General features: G+C 52.7%; 1 protein-coding gene across 1 annotated transcript in view; it reads right to left on the bottom strand.

Moving 5' to 3' along the window:
• Nucleotides 1-1,510: 1,510 nt before the first annotated feature.
• LOC137165085 (antigen WC1.1-like) overlaps nt 1,511-17,024 on the bottom strand; it is a gene marked incomplete at its 3' end in the record, with an annotated part of 40,320 nt that continues 24,806 nt past the window's right edge. Inside the window, 8 exon segments of the mRNA XM_067566176.1 lie at nt 1,511-1,654; nt 2,614-2,703; nt 3,804-3,887; nt 8,229-8,324; nt 10,584-10,721; nt 11,090-11,125; nt 11,536-11,850; nt 11,937-11,999. Coding sequence (XP_067422277.1) covers nt 1,511-1,654; nt 2,614-2,703; nt 3,804-3,887; nt 8,229-8,324; nt 10,584-10,721; nt 11,090-11,125; nt 11,536-11,850; nt 11,937-11,999 — 966 coding nt within the window.

Genomic DNA, 17,024 nt, shown 5'->3' with positions numbered 1-17,024 from the left:
GAGTCAATGAAAGTTTCAAGTCTAAATTAGGTTTAGAAACAACTTTGTTGGTCATCTCCAAATGTTCTCTTGCTGGTTGCTAACTTTCACCACAAGCCTCTGAACTTTCTACTTAAACCCTCGCACCATCAATCAGCCTGCCATGCCCACTGGTGGCCCATCCTTGTCTCTTGGATTTGTTCAATCTCAGCGTCTCCCAGTGATGAGCCCTGGAAATGGATCAGTTCATCTGGCAAGAAAAATGTACACTGCTGGGCAGATTTTCAGAAAAGATTTATTAAGAAAAAGGCACAAATTCAAGCTGAAAACATTACAGGGATAAAAGTCAGGAAACTTCTACCCCATCTGATCAGTGGGAAATTACGCAGAGGAAATTTCTGAACCTTTTCCCACTCACAGTTGTATTTCCTGCAATTTCACACAAACCCTAATAAAACACCTGCTGTGTCTATCCACCTGGCAGGGACTGTCTCTAGGCCATCATAGCAGAGGGAGCTTTTCTGAGAGAAAGAGGACAAGCGTTTGGATCATCACAAGCTTATTTGGTCCAATCAAATTGTTCTGATACTGATCCCTCAGTCACCATGTCCCACATCATCATAATCTGTGTCTCCAGGAGGCAGGAACTGGGTTTCCTTCTCCATCCCAGGAGATGCCTTCACTCCTTAGTGAGTGCAGATGCCAACCTGAAAATACCAAGGGAGACATACAGTCAGTGGATCCATTCTATGGCTACGTGTGGCCGCACAGCAAGAGTGGATTGCACTTTATAGTATGGGTTAGGAAGTGTTCCCTCCTCATTCTTCTGATAAGGTCCATGACAAGTTCTAATCTCTCAGCTCCGTGCATGTTCTGGAAATAAAATCTTTGGTTTTCAGGCCAGGTAAAGTTGCCAAGTGACAAGTGTATTTACCTGTCACTTCCTGTACCAAGCCCAAACACTTACAAGCAGGGAGCTCTTAGTTAAGGACATCCTAAAATTAACGCCCTAACAATAAACAAAAACATATTCTTATCAAGTACTAAGCAATGCCCATTTCATCACCACTCCATTTCCTCTGAGTTTAATGATGGTGTCTCTCCTCATGACACAACGGTGAGTGGAGATTATGGCCATGGATAATGGGCAAGGCCCAGTTTTACAGAAAGTGTCTCGGCTCTTTAACATTTGCGCAGCGGGAGCAGGACTTTGGTTTATAAGATTCTGCCCAAAGGACACACATGCAGTAAATGGCTGGGAATCCAGGACATCAAGGGTGTGGGCAGCCACCCCAGGATTTACACCTAGAGACTGAGGGATCCCAGGTATCTTGCTGATTTCACCATTAAGTACCACACAGCGAGGACCCTGCCTTTCCCGACAGCATCGAGGCGCTGAGGGAATGAAGAGAAGGAGAGTTTTTCTCACAGGCATCGGCTTGGCCAGGGTTGTTCCCTTCCTGTGTAACCCACATTTCCAGCCATCCCATTCTGGAGAGAAACCGTGAAGTGCAAACAGTTCTCCACTCACCTGTGTGTGAATCCCTGTTCCTGTCACTCGTCCCAGGGCCTTTCTCATCATTCTTCCCCCAAACAGGGTCATCTTCAGGGTCAGGCACTTCTCTGGCATCATCATAACCATCCCCTGTGACATCTGCAGGCAGGGCAGAGGCACCTGCAGTGAAGATGTGAAATGATTAAGAGAAAATTCACGGCAAACTGTGAGCTGCAGCTATCCCAGCTACACCGATCTCTGGGGCTCCCTTAGCACTTAACTTCCATCTTTGAGGCAGTAAGGGGAGCCCTTCTCTGCAACCCTCAGTCTCAGAGTGATTTTACATCTCACATTTATTTGATACATTGCAATTGCTGATTGTGAGGATCCTGGGGCTCGCAGATGAAGAGGGGGTTTCTAGAACGAGGTGACTGGGATCTAGTCCGGAGGAATCGCTCCACAAGGCCTTTTGTTCTAATCATTAGAAATAGAAATGGAATTGTCCAGAGTTTGTCCCCAGCTTCCAACACTTGACATTATTTTAAAACATCTTTTCAATGCCTTCTCCTGCTAAAGTTTACCTCATAAACTGCCATCCGTCTCCAACACACTGACAGCACTGGGAGCTGAGCTACCTAGTAAGGGTGAGCTATGGGCCTTTGGGTGTAGTATCTGTATGTCCCACCCACCCCATCATAGCGTGTCTGAAACTGATGTGTATACGCTGCAATAGCCACAGACCAGGAAAGGCTGGCAGGGAACATTGCTGCACTGCAGAGGTCTCTGCTTCAGTGTGTTGTCTTTACAAGTCGTGAGTAACCTTAGTGCTCACGGCAGTGAGGATCACAGAGCAGTGACCTGAGCCAGGTACCGCGTGGGCAGCTCCTGTGCGAACTGCTCCTTCCGTCCCTGCAATGGGTCTGTGTCATGACCTAGGACATCACATGCTTCCCTACATCTTGTGCTCCACACAGCTCTTGTACTGCACCTGATCTGTGCCCCCAGCGTTACGCCAAGAGCAAATACTGCTTGGTGAACTTAGTAGTTTTCCTTACAAACCACTATCGTCCCTACTGGGAAATACATGTAGTTGTTTCAACAGGGTAACGTTGCTTCCAGGAGGGGGATTCACTGCTCACCTCGATCGTCCAGAGTCTGGGGGACGTCGTTCAGGGCAGGCTCCTCCACGTTATCGTAATCCAACTGAGACCCCCCAGGGGAAGCTCCCTCTAGAACAGCAAACACCACACTCAGCCCATGTCACCAGGAGCCTCTCTTCAGTGCAGGTGCCCTTATAACTAGAGCTGTTTATCATGGCATGTGTGAGGAAAGGCGCAGGGGGCCCACGCTGAGAAGGGCAGAGCTCAGAGAACTGCAGTAGAACAGGAGTCCCATAAATAACGAGGGGCCAGGCCTGTCCGTGCTGAATGGAAGAGCAGCTCTGTTCTGTGTTTCAGTGGGGGCAGGATCTGGGCTGGGGCTGAGGTAACAGCTTGGAACTCGGGCGCTGCCAAGCCAGACCCGGCCTTTGTGAATCCAGCTGATCTCTTCAGACTGGTTTGAATTTTCCTTTTACGCTGGGGAGGGGAACCTCCCGCTGCAGGAATTAAAGCTCCCGCTGGAGGTGGCTGGCCTGGGCCTTTGTGAGCTGCTGCTCTACACCGGCCTCTCAGGCAGCCCAGGGCTCAGCGTGGCAGCGCTCCAGCCTGTCCGTAGAACTGGCTGCTCTGCGCAGTGTCTGCTCCACCCAGCCACAGGATAAACTCCCAAAGGGTCCGAGTTCATGGACCTCTTTGAGAGCAGCTGGGGTAGAAATGCCTCCTGCTTATAATTAGAGATGGGCCCAGGCCAGGAAGTTCAGATCCAGGGTTTTCTTCAGCCTGTTATAGTGACAGGTGCCAGCTGTAAACTGAGATGCAGAACTGGGGTGAGAATTGGGAAATCCCCTCCCCCAAAGTTCTGGTGGGTTCGGCTCAGTGAGTTGGGCTGAGCCCATCTGTAATTATCACACAGGACAATCTTCCCTCTCTCTCAGCGGTGTGAGTGGAGCTGACACCTTCATCCACAGAGACTGACCCGTCTCCTCCATCTCCTCACCTGGGGAGGTGACTAGGAGCCGCTCACAGGGGTGTCTGCTCAGCAGATGGGTGCATGTTTCCATCCTGAGATTCTGACAGGAATTTTGTTCAGTCGGATTAGACCCGAGTGTGTAAACTTGGGATCGTGTGAGGGGAACTGGCTGCTACTGCAGAAAGTGTCACAGGAGGAGAAATTCTGTTCTCTGCCAAGATTTGGGTCTCTCAGTCTGAGACTGCCCCTCCCCCGTTACCTTGTTCTGATCCAGGCTCGTTTTCCCCCTCGCTGTCCCCGGTGTAATACTGCAGCTTCGTCACTGAATCATCTGAATAGGAAACTGGAGAGACAAAATACATCACGTTGAGAACAGCAGAACTGTGGGCCTGGGAACACGTCCAGGCATCAGAGCAGCATTTCTGGTCTCAGTCTAGACCTCCTTCCAGAGAAGATATTGAATCACAACAGCTCTGAGCCTTGAGAGGCTGATGCAGCCTTTCCAAGAGAAATCACCACTTGACTGTGGTAAATGTGACTGGGAGGATGCTACTATCTGACCTGAAAGATGCTGGGAATTCCCATTCCCCATGGAGTGAGTGAAGGACTTCCAACTGAATTCCTCCCAACAGCTGATTTTGCAACTCCAATCAGAAGGGGAGAAGGAATAAAGAGTCCTAACAAGGAGGAGCTGCATCTTTATGCTGCTTGGACTCTAAAAAGCAAGGATTACTAAGCATAAGCAAAACATCCCCAGTGTTTGGCCTGGGTTAGCCCTAAAGGCAATATAGAACTTACTTATTATGGAAGCTTCTATTACTTTTTGAAACTTCAGACTAACTTATTTGTGTGTGTATGTTTACATGCATTAGCCTTGTAAATAACTCTCATTTCTTTTCCTAGATAAATCCTCAGACAATTTATTATAGGATTGGCTACAAGTGTCTTTAGTGTGGGATCTAAGGTGAAATTGACCTGTGGTAAGTGACTGGTCCTTTGGGACTGGCAGTGACCTGAATACTGTTGTGATTTTTGGTGTAAGGGACCATCCATCATAAAGGAAAGCTTGCCTAGGTGACAAGATAGATCAGAGCACCCAAGGGAACTGTCTGTGACTCCATGGTGAGGCTGTTATAGTGCCTCAGGAGTTTACACTTGATGCTTGATGGGTGAAATCTAAGTATAGAATTGACAGCCAAATTGGGGTTTGTGCCCTGCTTCTTCACAGGCTGCCCTGAGGCTGGCACTCATGAGCACATGAGCCAGGGCTGGACACCTTGACATAGACCAAGACAAGTTCTAGAGCAGAGCCTGTGATTCACTCTAACCACCTTGGCAGTGGTGCTGGGGGATGGCCTGAGAATGTTTCTAGAACCACAGCACAGCATAGCCCTTGGGCAGGAAGTTCCCATCTGCCATTGAGACAATACGGCACAAAGGATAAAAAGGGCCATAACTCAAAGTCATGAGGCTCTCCTGGGCTGATCTCTCTGCTCTGGGGGCAGGAGGGAGCCCACCCAGAAGACAAGGGACTGCGGTGGCAGGGGGCACAGAACATCCCCTGCCTCAATGTTCCCAAGTGGTTTTCAAATAATAGTTTAGCCTGGCTTCCGACAGTCGCTTTCCTGGCCCCTCACTGGTCACATGCAAGGCTGCAGGACGGGCAGGGTGACATTAACTGTCCCTAGAACTCGGATTTGCAGAGTATGGTGTGGAGGAAGCCCCTCTTCATTGGTCTACATGAATAACTGCTGGTCTCAGCAGAGACCCGGCTCCTACAGCATTCACAGCCAGAGCTGGAAGAGACACAGATTTTTTGGTTTGCTTGCGATTTAAAAAAAAAAAACCTAATTAAAAATGATTTACTGTTGAGTCAAAAATGACTTATTTTGTGGAAATTTTCGGCAAAGTCAAAAGTAAAAAAACAAAAAAAACCCCAAATAACAAAAAAAGAGAAAGAATTCACATTGAATGGAAAAAACCAAAATGTTTTGTTTAGAAAATTTGAAACAAACCAAATTTGTGTGTGTGTGTGTGTACACATGCGTGCATTTGAGAGAATTTGGTGAAATTGATGTGAATTTGTAAAACGTCTCGTTATCTCTGAGTCTGTATTTTTCACTCTTGTATTTGTGTGGTGAGGAACACATGTAATCACACACAGTCGGCAGCAACATTGAACTCTTCTATTTTGTTTGTCAGGAGCAGCAAAACTACAGGTGAACTCTCCACTAGCAAGGAGACAGCAGAACTAAACTCCAAGCAAAATCTCTTCCTCCTAGACAATAATTGGTGGATACTAACAGCAGCATCCCTGGTGAGTGCTTTCCCCTACATAAAACTACAGTGCCCCCAAGCATACAGAACACCCTACCCCCTTAGGCAACATAATCATCCAGTCATCATGGGTGCTTTCGGCTGCATTGTGATCTCTCTACAAAACTGGGCCGGGCAGATGTTTTTGCTGACTAATTGAGCATGAACACTTGGCAAGACAGGAGGATTGTCCCCTTTGAGTAATGGCTTTGGAGACTGCAGAGTGTCAGAGTCTGGAGGCTGTACCAACAATGAAGAATCGATGGTTGGCTCTAGACAAGGCATATCTGCAGGCTCCTCTGGAGTAATGATGCTTGGAGATGAGCATCTTCTCAGCTGGTTGATGTGGTGTCGTCAAACTTATCAGTTGGCAGTCTGGACCTTACATGAGATGGCACCAGTGACCTCAATGATTGTTGAAGGAACCCACCTAGGTCCAGCTCCATAACTTCCAGCATATACATTTTCTTGTGGTACGAAGGAATACAGGATAGATGATGACAGGGAGGAATTGAGAGCCTGATCCTGCTTGTGTTGCAATTCCTCAGATAGGTCACAGTTGAGACGGTCGAGACATGTCTTAACATGTTGTCCCATGGGTAGCTGGGCTAGGCTAATTCTGGTGGTTGGGCATGGAGTGACACGTTGAGCAATGACGAACCTGGCAAGCCTTGTCGACCAGTCTCCCTTGATGAACCTCATCACAGGGTCTTTGGTTGTCTGCACCATCTGTTCGGCCTGATCATTTGCTTGAGGATGGCATGGTGCAATGGTGACAGCTAGAACGAGGTTGTTTTCGCTGAATTCCTTGAACGCGTCAGAGGTAAAGGCAGTTCCGTTGTCAGATACGATAGTATCTGGTGACCGATGAGTCATGAATAGTTGATGCAGAGCAGTGATCATTGCAGTAGTAGTCGTAAGCACTTAGCATGACACTGCATCATTGCATTTGTGGTGACGTGATTGGAGGTGTTGGCTTGTTATTGGAGGGAATTCCTTGAAGGGTTTTGTCATCAGTACAAACCTCAAACAGAGACTGTAGATGTAATTGTAGAAATTCTTGACTGCAGCAATGGTAGCGAGAGCTTCTTTATCACTTTGTGCATAGTTTCTCTTGGTGGATGTTAAGGTTCTTGAATAGTAGATGACAGGTGCCTCATTTCCCTCTGGAAAGAGATGGGTGAGAATGTGTCCAACATCATCATGTGTAACGATCAAAGGCCTCTTTCTGTCGTGGTGGATGAGGATGGAGTCAAATGTCAGTAACTTCTTGACGTTCTTGCTCGTGGATTACCCGTACCTTGTTTTTGGTTGGATGGATACGTGATGCATCCATAGCCTGAGAAGGTGACACTTGTAGCTCCAAATTCACATTTTTCCTTCTTGACTGAAATACCTGACATTGCAAATCAGTGCAAGACTTCTCGAAGTTGCTTTGCAAGTTCATCCTCAGCTGATACCATAATCAGGATGTCATCAAAATATGCTACCGCACCTGGCAATATAGGCAGTGATGCCTTCGTCAGCTCATTGATTTCGTTTAAGAAATTGAAATCTCTGAACAATGACAGACTGCATAGATGAGGAATGTGCCTTCGGCACAGCTACGATTTCATCATATGTCTTGGTCTTGGGCAAAGCAGGTACAATGAGAGACCTTATAATGTCAAATGTCTTGGACCCACAGACAGTCAAGAGAACAGCCCATTTCTGTCAGGGATCATCAATCTTATTTGCTTTCTGAATAGGAATGCCCTGACTGAGGGTGACTCATGTCAAAGTCCTCAATATGTCCCAGCGTGGCCATTTCACGTTGCAGGAGAACAAGGTTGGTTCAGATTCCCAGGTGGCCCCTTTGCACTCGAATGCTTGCTGTTCATTTTTGAGATCATGGTTTTCTACTGGCAGGAGGATTCTGAAACCACTCTTGTGTTTAATCTACAATAGGATGCCCTGCTCATGGCTGGAAATGATAAGTGTTGCATTTGTGTGGTGATGAACACATGTAATCACTCACAGTCAGCAGCAACAACTTTTCTTTTTGTGTGTAAGGAAAAGTTAAACCAGACATGAACTGCCCACTAGCAAGGAGGAAACTTCACTAAACCCTAAGCAAAATCTCTTCCTCCTAGACAACAACTGGTGGGCACTAACAGCAGCGCCCTGGTGAGTGCATGTTTCTGTATATATATATATGTTCCCCCAGGCGTACAGAACATTCACCTAAACTTTTTTAAAGAGAAATTTTTGCCCAGCTCCAGTCACAAGCTCGCAGGGCTGGAGCTGCAGTGATTTAGCTCTGGGTCAGGGCCTTAGAATGGAAAGTGCCTTACATATTTGCTCCCTGTTAGCATTGAGAAGCACAAACCTGAGCGACTGAACATCTCCTGCTTCTCTCTCATCAGGTTATAATCAATCTCCTCGTACACAGCCTCCAAGAAGGGATCCAAGGGTCTCCTGGAATCTGAAAACAAAGGGCAGTGTTTACACAGGGTGATTGAAACTAGAGATGGGAAACACGATGAGATCATCCACCCCTCCCCTGGGGCCAGGCCAGGACTGGTCCCTACAGCACAGTCCTACTGCTCTGTCCAGGCTAGATTTAAATGTCCCAGGTGACGGCGAGGACCTCCCTTTCCACAACACCCCTTTGATGATGGCTCCAAGGGCTAGTTCACTGCCAGGAAGTTTCTTCACATTCAGACAAAATGTTCCCTTTTTAATCTCAACCCATTATTCCTGGTTATTCCCCTTTGGAGCCTCTTCAATAATTCTTCCCCCAGGCTGGTGTTTACACCCATCTGCAATATGATGATAACACTTTTTCTCATACACTTTAAGGCCAGAAAGGACCATCAGATCATGTAGTCTGACCCCCTGTACAACACAGGCCATCACATTTCACCCAGATACCCCCACGCTTGAGCCCAAAGACTCTGTTAGACTAAAACATTTCAGTCCTCAGGAGAATAAGTTGTCATGTGCCACAGGCAAAGAACAGGAGGGACTGAGATCCCAGTACTAATGTCCAGTGCCCCTGCAATGGCAGGGAATTGATTAGCTGAGAGATGCCGAGATGATCCTGGCAGGCGATCCATGCTGCATGGTTCAGAGGAAGATGAAAATCCCCCAAGATTCCTTCTTTGCCAGTCTGACCTATGGAAATTTCCTTCCTGATCCTAAATCTAGTGATCGGTTTGATCCGAAGCATGTGGAAAAGATACATCATTTCGGTGTCTCAGAAAGATTATTCTCCGCACCACCTCAGAGACTCTTCCAGTCCATCCAGCCTGCCATTTCTAGCTGTGGCCAATCTTTAATGCTACAGAGGAGGGCAACCCGTCCCGCCACAGATATGCGAGCGGGGAGGGAGGTCACACTCCTCCCTGACCCCTGAAGATGACTATCTGAAACCTTGAAGCAAGAGATCTGGTTATAGACAGTGCCCTAATGCAAAACGTGGACTGTTATGTGTATGTTCATGGCAATCCTGTTCTTTATCTGCTTTCCAAGGCACTGGTAGTTAATACTTGTACAGTGTTTTAGAGACGTAAATTCCTCTTTAAGTGCCACTTATGGGTATAATACAGTGTGATGCCCCTTTCCAGGAGTTCTCCTTCCTCAGATTGTGCTTTCCACTGGATTTCTCTCTTCAGAACCATTTCACCCAGCTCCATTTTTGTACCCTTTTTGGTCTGACAATCTCCAATCTCTCTCGGTCCCTCTCCATGATGTCTTTCCTCACTGATACTCAGAACACATCCCTGTGACAGATATTGCAACCCCATGCATTATCTTTGAAAACCATTATATTGAAATTGTGTATGGTTCATGTATGATTGAGTTTTACTCCAGGGAGGAGAGTTATCCCAGATCCTCCAGGAAGAAAAACCAGTGGATGATTATTAAGGTAAATGACTTAGATTGTGAGCAATGCAGAGAGGTAGCACTGCTTGGGGTGATTGGCATGGACTGGTTCAAACTAGGTTACCAGAGACCAAAAGACAAAGAAAGAGTTTTGGTATAAAGGGCTGAGTTAAAGTAGACTCAGGGCCTTCATTTTGATTCAGCAAATGGGCAGGACCTTCTGTCCTCCCAGCACTGAATGGTTGGAGGGACACTGGCCTACCAGGCTCCCCGCGTGGAAGATGGTGATTTCTGGTATATTCAGTAAGTGTGGAGGAATTTTGTTTTGTTTTAAATGTTTTCTCTGTGATGCTTTTTCCTAAGAATACGGTGTAATGTGCTGAGGCAGAGCTGGGTGGTAACTAGTAATTGCTGGCAATGCACTGCTCAGAGCCCTTGGGGAGAAACAAGCACAGCGCGGGGGCTGGCCTTTAGGCAGACTGGCTCCTGGGGATCTCACAGTGTAAGGCAGGGGCTGTGCAGCCTTCAAACCCCCTGCTCAGAAGGGCTGGGACAGGGCGTCCTACCCAGAGACGGGATGGCTGGAGGCATGAGGCCTGACTGGGCACTCCTGGAGTGGACCACGGGGGGATACAGGTTCAGTTCCCCTGAAACTGGGATGCTCCCTAGTTAGCATCATCTCCAGATTTCATGGCAGGGCTGTTCCACTGCCAGACAGTTAATGAAATATCAAATAAGAGAGGAGTTAACGGGCACCCTTGGCCACCCCTCCTGGCCCGGTAACGCCCTCACTGACACCCTGCAGCACCCTGCTACTGCCGAGGCATTTCACACAGAGACACCAATCAGGACCCACCTCTGCGCTGGGCCCTGGCGCTTCGCACCTGCGCACCCAGAACAATTAAGACGAAGCAGAGCAGGGCCCCCAGGATAATGCAGACGACCACGGGCACCGTGACTCTCCCGCTGTCGGTCGGAAGGCGGCGCAGGGCAGCTGGATGGAAATGAACACACAACAGGGAGAGATTATTCTGTGAGAGGCAGGAGAGCCCCGGGGAGCTCCCCAGTCACTCATTGCACGGCCCAGGACAGCAGGTAACGGGCTGGGACACAGTCTATGCGCCATGGCGACAGCTCACAGGCTGCTGTTTAAATCATGGGCCCAGCCCCGACAGCTAGAACCAGCAGACAGGAATAGCTCCCTTCGTACTGCCTGCAGCTCCCACCCCTGGGTCATTCCCCCTTCGATTTCACAGGCCAGGGAAAGGAGCTCCTTCCCTCAGGCTGCAGCCTGCAGCTCATCCCTCTGTCACCCAGCACCAGGGACATTTCACCCTGGAAGGGAGGAGGGGGATGTTTTACCTGTTGTAGTCGGTGATGCTGTCGTCTCTGTCACACCTGCAAAGGGAAGGGAGGAGAGTTGGAGTCTGGAGTGAGGGGCAGGTGACGTGTTTGTTACCAGGGGGAACGTCTCCTCTGAGAGTCTCTGGGGTCTCCATGTGTCACCTCTACACACTCCCTGACAGCAGCACAGGGTCTGTATGTTAGTGATTTAGACCCAAGTCCCCTGTGCTGAGGACTGTAGTAACAAACCAGCAGTGGGACCTAGGATGGATGCAGGGGCAATGTGGGCTGATGCCTTAGTCAACCTGGGCCAGTAAAGGTTCCACCCCACAGCATCCATGATGCTCCTGTACACAGGGGATGGGAGGGCCTGGTCTGTGACCAAGTGGGTAATGGTGGGCAGACGGATCCATCCTCCTCCCAGATAATTACAGCACGTGGCAGAAACATCCCCTGTCACTCACCCGAGCAATTCACGGCAGCATCTTCCTTATGACCACAGTTGCTCTCACCCCAGGGCGTGGCAGGACAGTCCCAGAGAGATGACTCTGTCCCTCTGCAGTTCACCTTCTCCACCCAGATGGGACCAGTCCCCTCGCCAAATGCAGCCTCACCCAGGGCAGATATGGCAGATCCACAGCCCAGTTGTTTACACACAACGTTAGCATCTGCCAGGTCCCAGGAGTCATCACAAACTGTTCCCCAGGATCCATGGTGCCAGACCTCCACTCTCCCCGAGCAGCTGTCCTCTCCTTCCACGACACGCAACTTCTCCTTGTCTGGAAATGCAGAAACCTCACATGTCACTGGGACAGCTGGGAAAGTCCTTAGGGACCAACAGGGAGACAGAGAGAAGCAGAGATACCTGTGCAGCTCGTAGAGTTTGGGCATTCGACAAACGGGATCTGAGTTGGTTTCCCTTTCCTTCCTATGGAGATAAACATGGAGGTGAAAGCATAGCCCAGTATGTGAGACACAGGTTACGTAGGGTTTATTGGTATTTCACACTGCTAGTGGCTGCACTTTATAAAGTGGTGAAAACCAAACTCTGGGATACTGAATATTGAATAATTAATTAGCTACTGAGCTGTTACTCTGGATTTCAGTCTTTAAGTAGCTCCCTGCTGGCAGGAGTGTGTCTTTATGTAACTGGCAGGACAGTATCTGAGTCTACGTTAATTGTTCCTGAAGACAACACCCCTGAATCCACTACCCACAGACTGGAGTGTAAATAGACACCTGAACTGAAACTCACCCTCATTAGTGCCGGAACCAATAGAAAAGGGCTGGAAATATTGAGAGCGGGCATTACAGGAGTCACAGGTCTGAATTTCCCCACACGGAGAGGCAGTGTGTTGCAGTGGTTATGGCACTGCAATAGGATTCAGAAGACTGGGGCTCTATTTCTGTCTCTGCAGAAGACCTGCTGTGTGACCTTGGGCAAGTTACTTCACCTCTCTGTGCCTGTTTCCCCTCCCACTCTTCTTATCTATCTCAGCTGTAAACTCCTTATCTTGGGTGGCCCATTAAAGAGCCTCCCCAGAATAAAAAAGGCTGGCTATGCAGGGGGAAATGCCAGATGTGGGTCACATCCCTTCCGGAGGCGTGCAGGTCTGCGCCTTTGTGCCCTGGGAGAAAAACCATCGCAAGCTCCATAGAAGTGGGGGGACCACAAGCAGCCAGACCATGGCCACGTCCCCGCTCTGCCCCTCCCTCCGAGGCCCTGCCCCCACTCCACCTGTTCCCTTGAGGCCCCACCCTTGCTCCACCTCTTCCCCCCAGGCCCTTTCTGCCTCTCGGTCCTCTCCACCCCCCGTCGCTCACCATTAAGGCAGGAAGAACTTACCTTAAGGCTTTGCCCTCCCACTTTTAAAAGTGATGGGGCCATGGTCCCCTTTTCCCCCTTCTTCCGGTGCCTCTGACATGGGGGAAGACGTGGAGTGGGGCAGGGCTTTGGGGGAAGAGGCTGAGCAGGGGCAGGAACTTGGAGCAGAGCAGGGACAAAGCACAGACAGGGCCAGAGGAGGTAGGGGTGGAGCGCTGGCGGGGCATTGGGAGGGGGGTGGAGTGAGGTCTACAGCCTAACTCGAGGTCCCCCTCCTTTTCTCCAGGGCATAGATGAAGCAGGAGCCGTGATCCATCTCCCAAAGGAGATGGATACAGGATCAAACTAAAGCACCCCAAGCCCGAAGGTCTTCAAGGGCCCAGAGCTCCTCCTGCTTCTCCCGGCATGCTCCGCAGAGGGATGGATCCTCGGGGCTGGCGGCAAGATGCCTCTCCAGCGCTAAGATCTCCCACTCCAACTGCTCTATGCCCACCTCCCTCCGCCGGCTGGCCCCCCGAGTGTAGTCGTCGCAGAAGAACCAGGCGCGCACATTCCCCATGTCCCACCAGTGCCGTGCCGAGGGAAAGGTGTGCCTCTGCTCCTACCAGACCAGCCAGAACATCTGGAAGGACTCCACGAAGTCCACATCCTCCAGCAGGCTGTTGTTAAAGTGCCAGTGAGAGAGGCCGTCATGGTCACCAAGTGGTGATCCGAGAATGGGGCCGGCCGTACGCCAGAGGAGTGGGCCCGCGAGAGATGGTGACGGGAAAGGTAGATGCTGGAGTGGCTCGACCGGTCTTCCCTCACCAGGACATAGGTGAAAGTGGCAACATCATCTGGGCGGTGGTCTATGATCCCCCGGAGAACGTCCGTGGCAGACTGGTATTGCTTGGTCCCTGATCGGTCTCGTTCCTCGAGGGTGGTGTTAAAGTCCCCACCCAGGACCAGGCATTTGCGAGGATCCAGGGTGCCGAGGAAGGCGGACGCCTGCTAGAAAAACCGTACCCGCTCCGGGCCCACAGTCAGGGCGTAGACGTTGACAAGATTCAATGCCATCCCCTCTATGTGGACCCGGAGGTGCAGCAGGCGGCCCGGCATGACATCGGTGACCCACAGCATCTCGGGCTGCAGGTCGAGGAAGAACAGGGTGGCCACTCCACCCATGCGGGCGGAGAGGTGACTAAGGTACACCCCGTCCCCCCACTCCAGCCGCCAGCTGGCCTTGGCGGCTGGATCCATATGGGTCTCCTGCAGGAATGCCACAGAGTACCCCCGCTCCCGAAGGAAGGAGATCACCGGGCTCCTGCAGAGACCCGTCCTACAGCCCCTGGTGTTCAAAGTTGCAAAGATGACAGGCATTATGAAGAGGGCTGGGAGGAACCTCACGGGCAGGAGCGCTAGCGGTCCCCTTTGGGCTCCACAGCAACCCGTGGCCGATCCCGAAGGCCATCAGGGCGTCACGGAAGCTGCGGGCCTACTGGTAGGCCGCAGCATCCTGCTGCCCAGTCCCTTTCCTCTCCTTCATTGTGGCCCTCACAGCCCGAAGGACATAGTTGAAGTCCTCCCAGTGCTGCAGGGCGAGCTGCACCCAGTTCCTGGCACCACGTGTGTCCTGGAGGAAGTAGTGCAATTCCTCGCGCAGCGCCTTGCGGGATCGTCCTCCGGCCTGGCCCCCGTGGCCGCCCCGCAGCCTGTTGGCATGGGTACTAGAGGCGGCGGCGGAGGGAAGACAGCAGCCCCAAGTGGGCTGGGAGAGGTGAAAACAAAGGCTGCTCCCTGGGAGCTCTCAAGGAGAAAAAGAGACAACTCCAGGGTCAGCAGAGGCACAGGTGGCAAGGAGATGTTCGGAGGGTGGGGGCAGGAGTGAGGGGGGATTGGGATCAGGGAGGGGGCAGGAGCCGGGGCAGGGAAAGGGGCAGGGCCAGGAGTGGGAGAGGGATCAGGGCCAGGATTGGGGGTGGGTTTCGTGGCCCGGGCTGCCTCCTGAGTGGGGCCAGGAGCTAGAGAGGCTGGCAGGGTGGGGGTGTCCTCCATGGGGTCGGGCTCTGGTGTCTCAGTGCATGCAACCCCAGACCCTCGTGAAGGGACAGTGAGGCTGGCACCCTCAGGGGGGAGGAGAGGCAGCTACCCCATAGCAGGGGAAGGGCTGCGGCAACTTCAATGGGGGTGGTGCCACCGCTGGCTGGTTGGGCAGAGGGGCCCTGGGGATGGGAGTGGGGACAGCAGCCTGGGTTGGTAGGGGAGGAGGGGTAGCTGGGCGCCCCCCTGATCAATGCCCGCCACGTGGCGGGTCAGACCAGGGCATCGATCTTGCCGAGCAGAGACGAGAGGTCCCCCCCTGCCAACACGAAGTCCTCCTCGGTGGTAGCCGAGGAAGCAGTAGTTTCAGCACCAGCAGGGGTGTCAGGTGACAGGGGGGCAGAGGGGCTTCCGGCTGGGGACTCCTCTAGGAGGGACTCCAGGAGGGAGATGGTGCAGCCCACATCTGCTACCACAGCTTCCTCGGCTGGTGGCGCCCGCTGGGATCTGGCAGGGGCGCGGCGGAAGGTCCGGCTCCAGCAGCCCCCTTCATAGTCTTGCAGGGGCTCTCTCCCCCCTCGGCAGTGAGGGGAGGGGCTGCTGGGCTCTGGGTTTGTGCTTGCCCTGCATCAGCACCCAGATCTCCGAGGCAGAGGGCCACTCAGCGGGCGCAGGACCAGGTGGCAAGAGCACAGGGGTCAAGGCTCAGGAAAGTGGGGGCATGGCAACAGGGGAAGGAGAGGCCCCCCACCAAGGCGAGCCCCCTCCCGTGCCCGACAGTGGTGGCCTTGGCTCCCTTTCCTCCTCAGGCCCCGCCAGACTGTGCCGGGCATTGGCGGGGCCCGTCCCCTCGCCTGGGCGTCCCAGGTGGTGCACCCCCAGGGCCCGAGCACAGGTGACATCCAGCGGTGGAGGAGGAAGGGTGGCCACAGGGATTGCATGGCGAGGGTCACCACCGCTGGCCTGACTGGTGCCCTCCTGGGTCTCAGGGGTCCCAGGCCTCCCTCCTGGCCGGGCTAGGGGGCAATCCCCGTCGCCCGGCAGAGGTAGCACCAGGCCTCCCCCATTGAATAGTGGACCTGGTCCCGGGCCCCTTGATGGGGCACCAGAAACGACACCTCCAGCGCCTCTTCGCCATGCGCCGGCAGCAGCGGCTGAAGCTGCACCTGCCGGTGGAACAAGAGGACGTGGCGGAGAGCGGGGTCCTTGCATTTGTGGGGAAGCAGGTTGATGGTGGAGAGGGGCTTCCCCAGGGCGGAGAGGAGAGGCAGAAGGTCGACGTTGGATGGGAAGGGTGGGACAGAAGTGAGGACCACCCATATGCCCAGGTCCTCCAGGGGCTCCACGGGGACGTGGATGCCCCCCACCGCCAGGCCCTTCTCCACTGCCTCCTGGATGGCAGCCTCAGATGCCAGGAAGAACACCGCCTTCCCTTACATCTTCGAGGCTGCCACCACGGCCGTGGGCCCCACCACCTGTGCCATCACCTGTACATAGGTTTCCATGTGAGGCGAGGCGGGCATCAGGAGGCAACGGACCCCCTGCTTCCTGGTGAGGGTGGGAAAGGGGCCCCGGACCCCAGGTATGGTGCCGGAGGTGGTGATCGGGGCAGGTGATGAGGCAGTGAGCGGGAGGCCCGCGGCCACCTGGATGTATGCCTTGAGAGCGGCACCGCCCCCAGAACTGGTGGAAGGGACAGTGGGGGAGAGGGGAAGGGGATGGGGAAGGGCCCCCGCTGCAGGAGGAGGCGCCTTGCTATTCATTTCCCCCCCCGGTCCTTCTTACCGGCAGAGGGTGAGCCCAACAGAGCAGTGGGGCGGAAGCCATGGCAGCCGCAGAATCCCCAGAGTCCCCACTCAAGTGTCCCACTGCCAGTGCCCCGGGACCAGTGCCTGGTGGCCCAGCAGGGGCAGCGAGGCCAGTCGCCACAGGCAGGGATGGATTTTTGGGATTAGAGGGAGGGGCGGGAGCATCTGGGGATCATCTGGTCCCGGCCCCAGGCACTCCCACAATCCTGGGAGGGGGTAGGAGTGGGTGTGTGTGGGGGGTGAGGGATGGAGATGGAGGTGGACGGGGAGTGGCCAGGAAGGAGGCAGGCAGGCCGACCGG

This window comes from Emydura macquarii, unplaced genomic scaffold (assembly GCF_026122565.2).
Source record: "Emydura macquarii macquarii isolate MOO-44397 ecotype Brisbane River unplaced genomic scaffold, CSIRO-AGI_Emac_v2 contig_2739, whole genome shotgun sequence".
Lineage (NCBI taxonomy): Eukaryota > Metazoa > Chordata > Testudines > Chelidae > Emydura > Emydura macquarii.
This window is presented reverse-complemented; position numbering and strand designations above follow the sequence as displayed.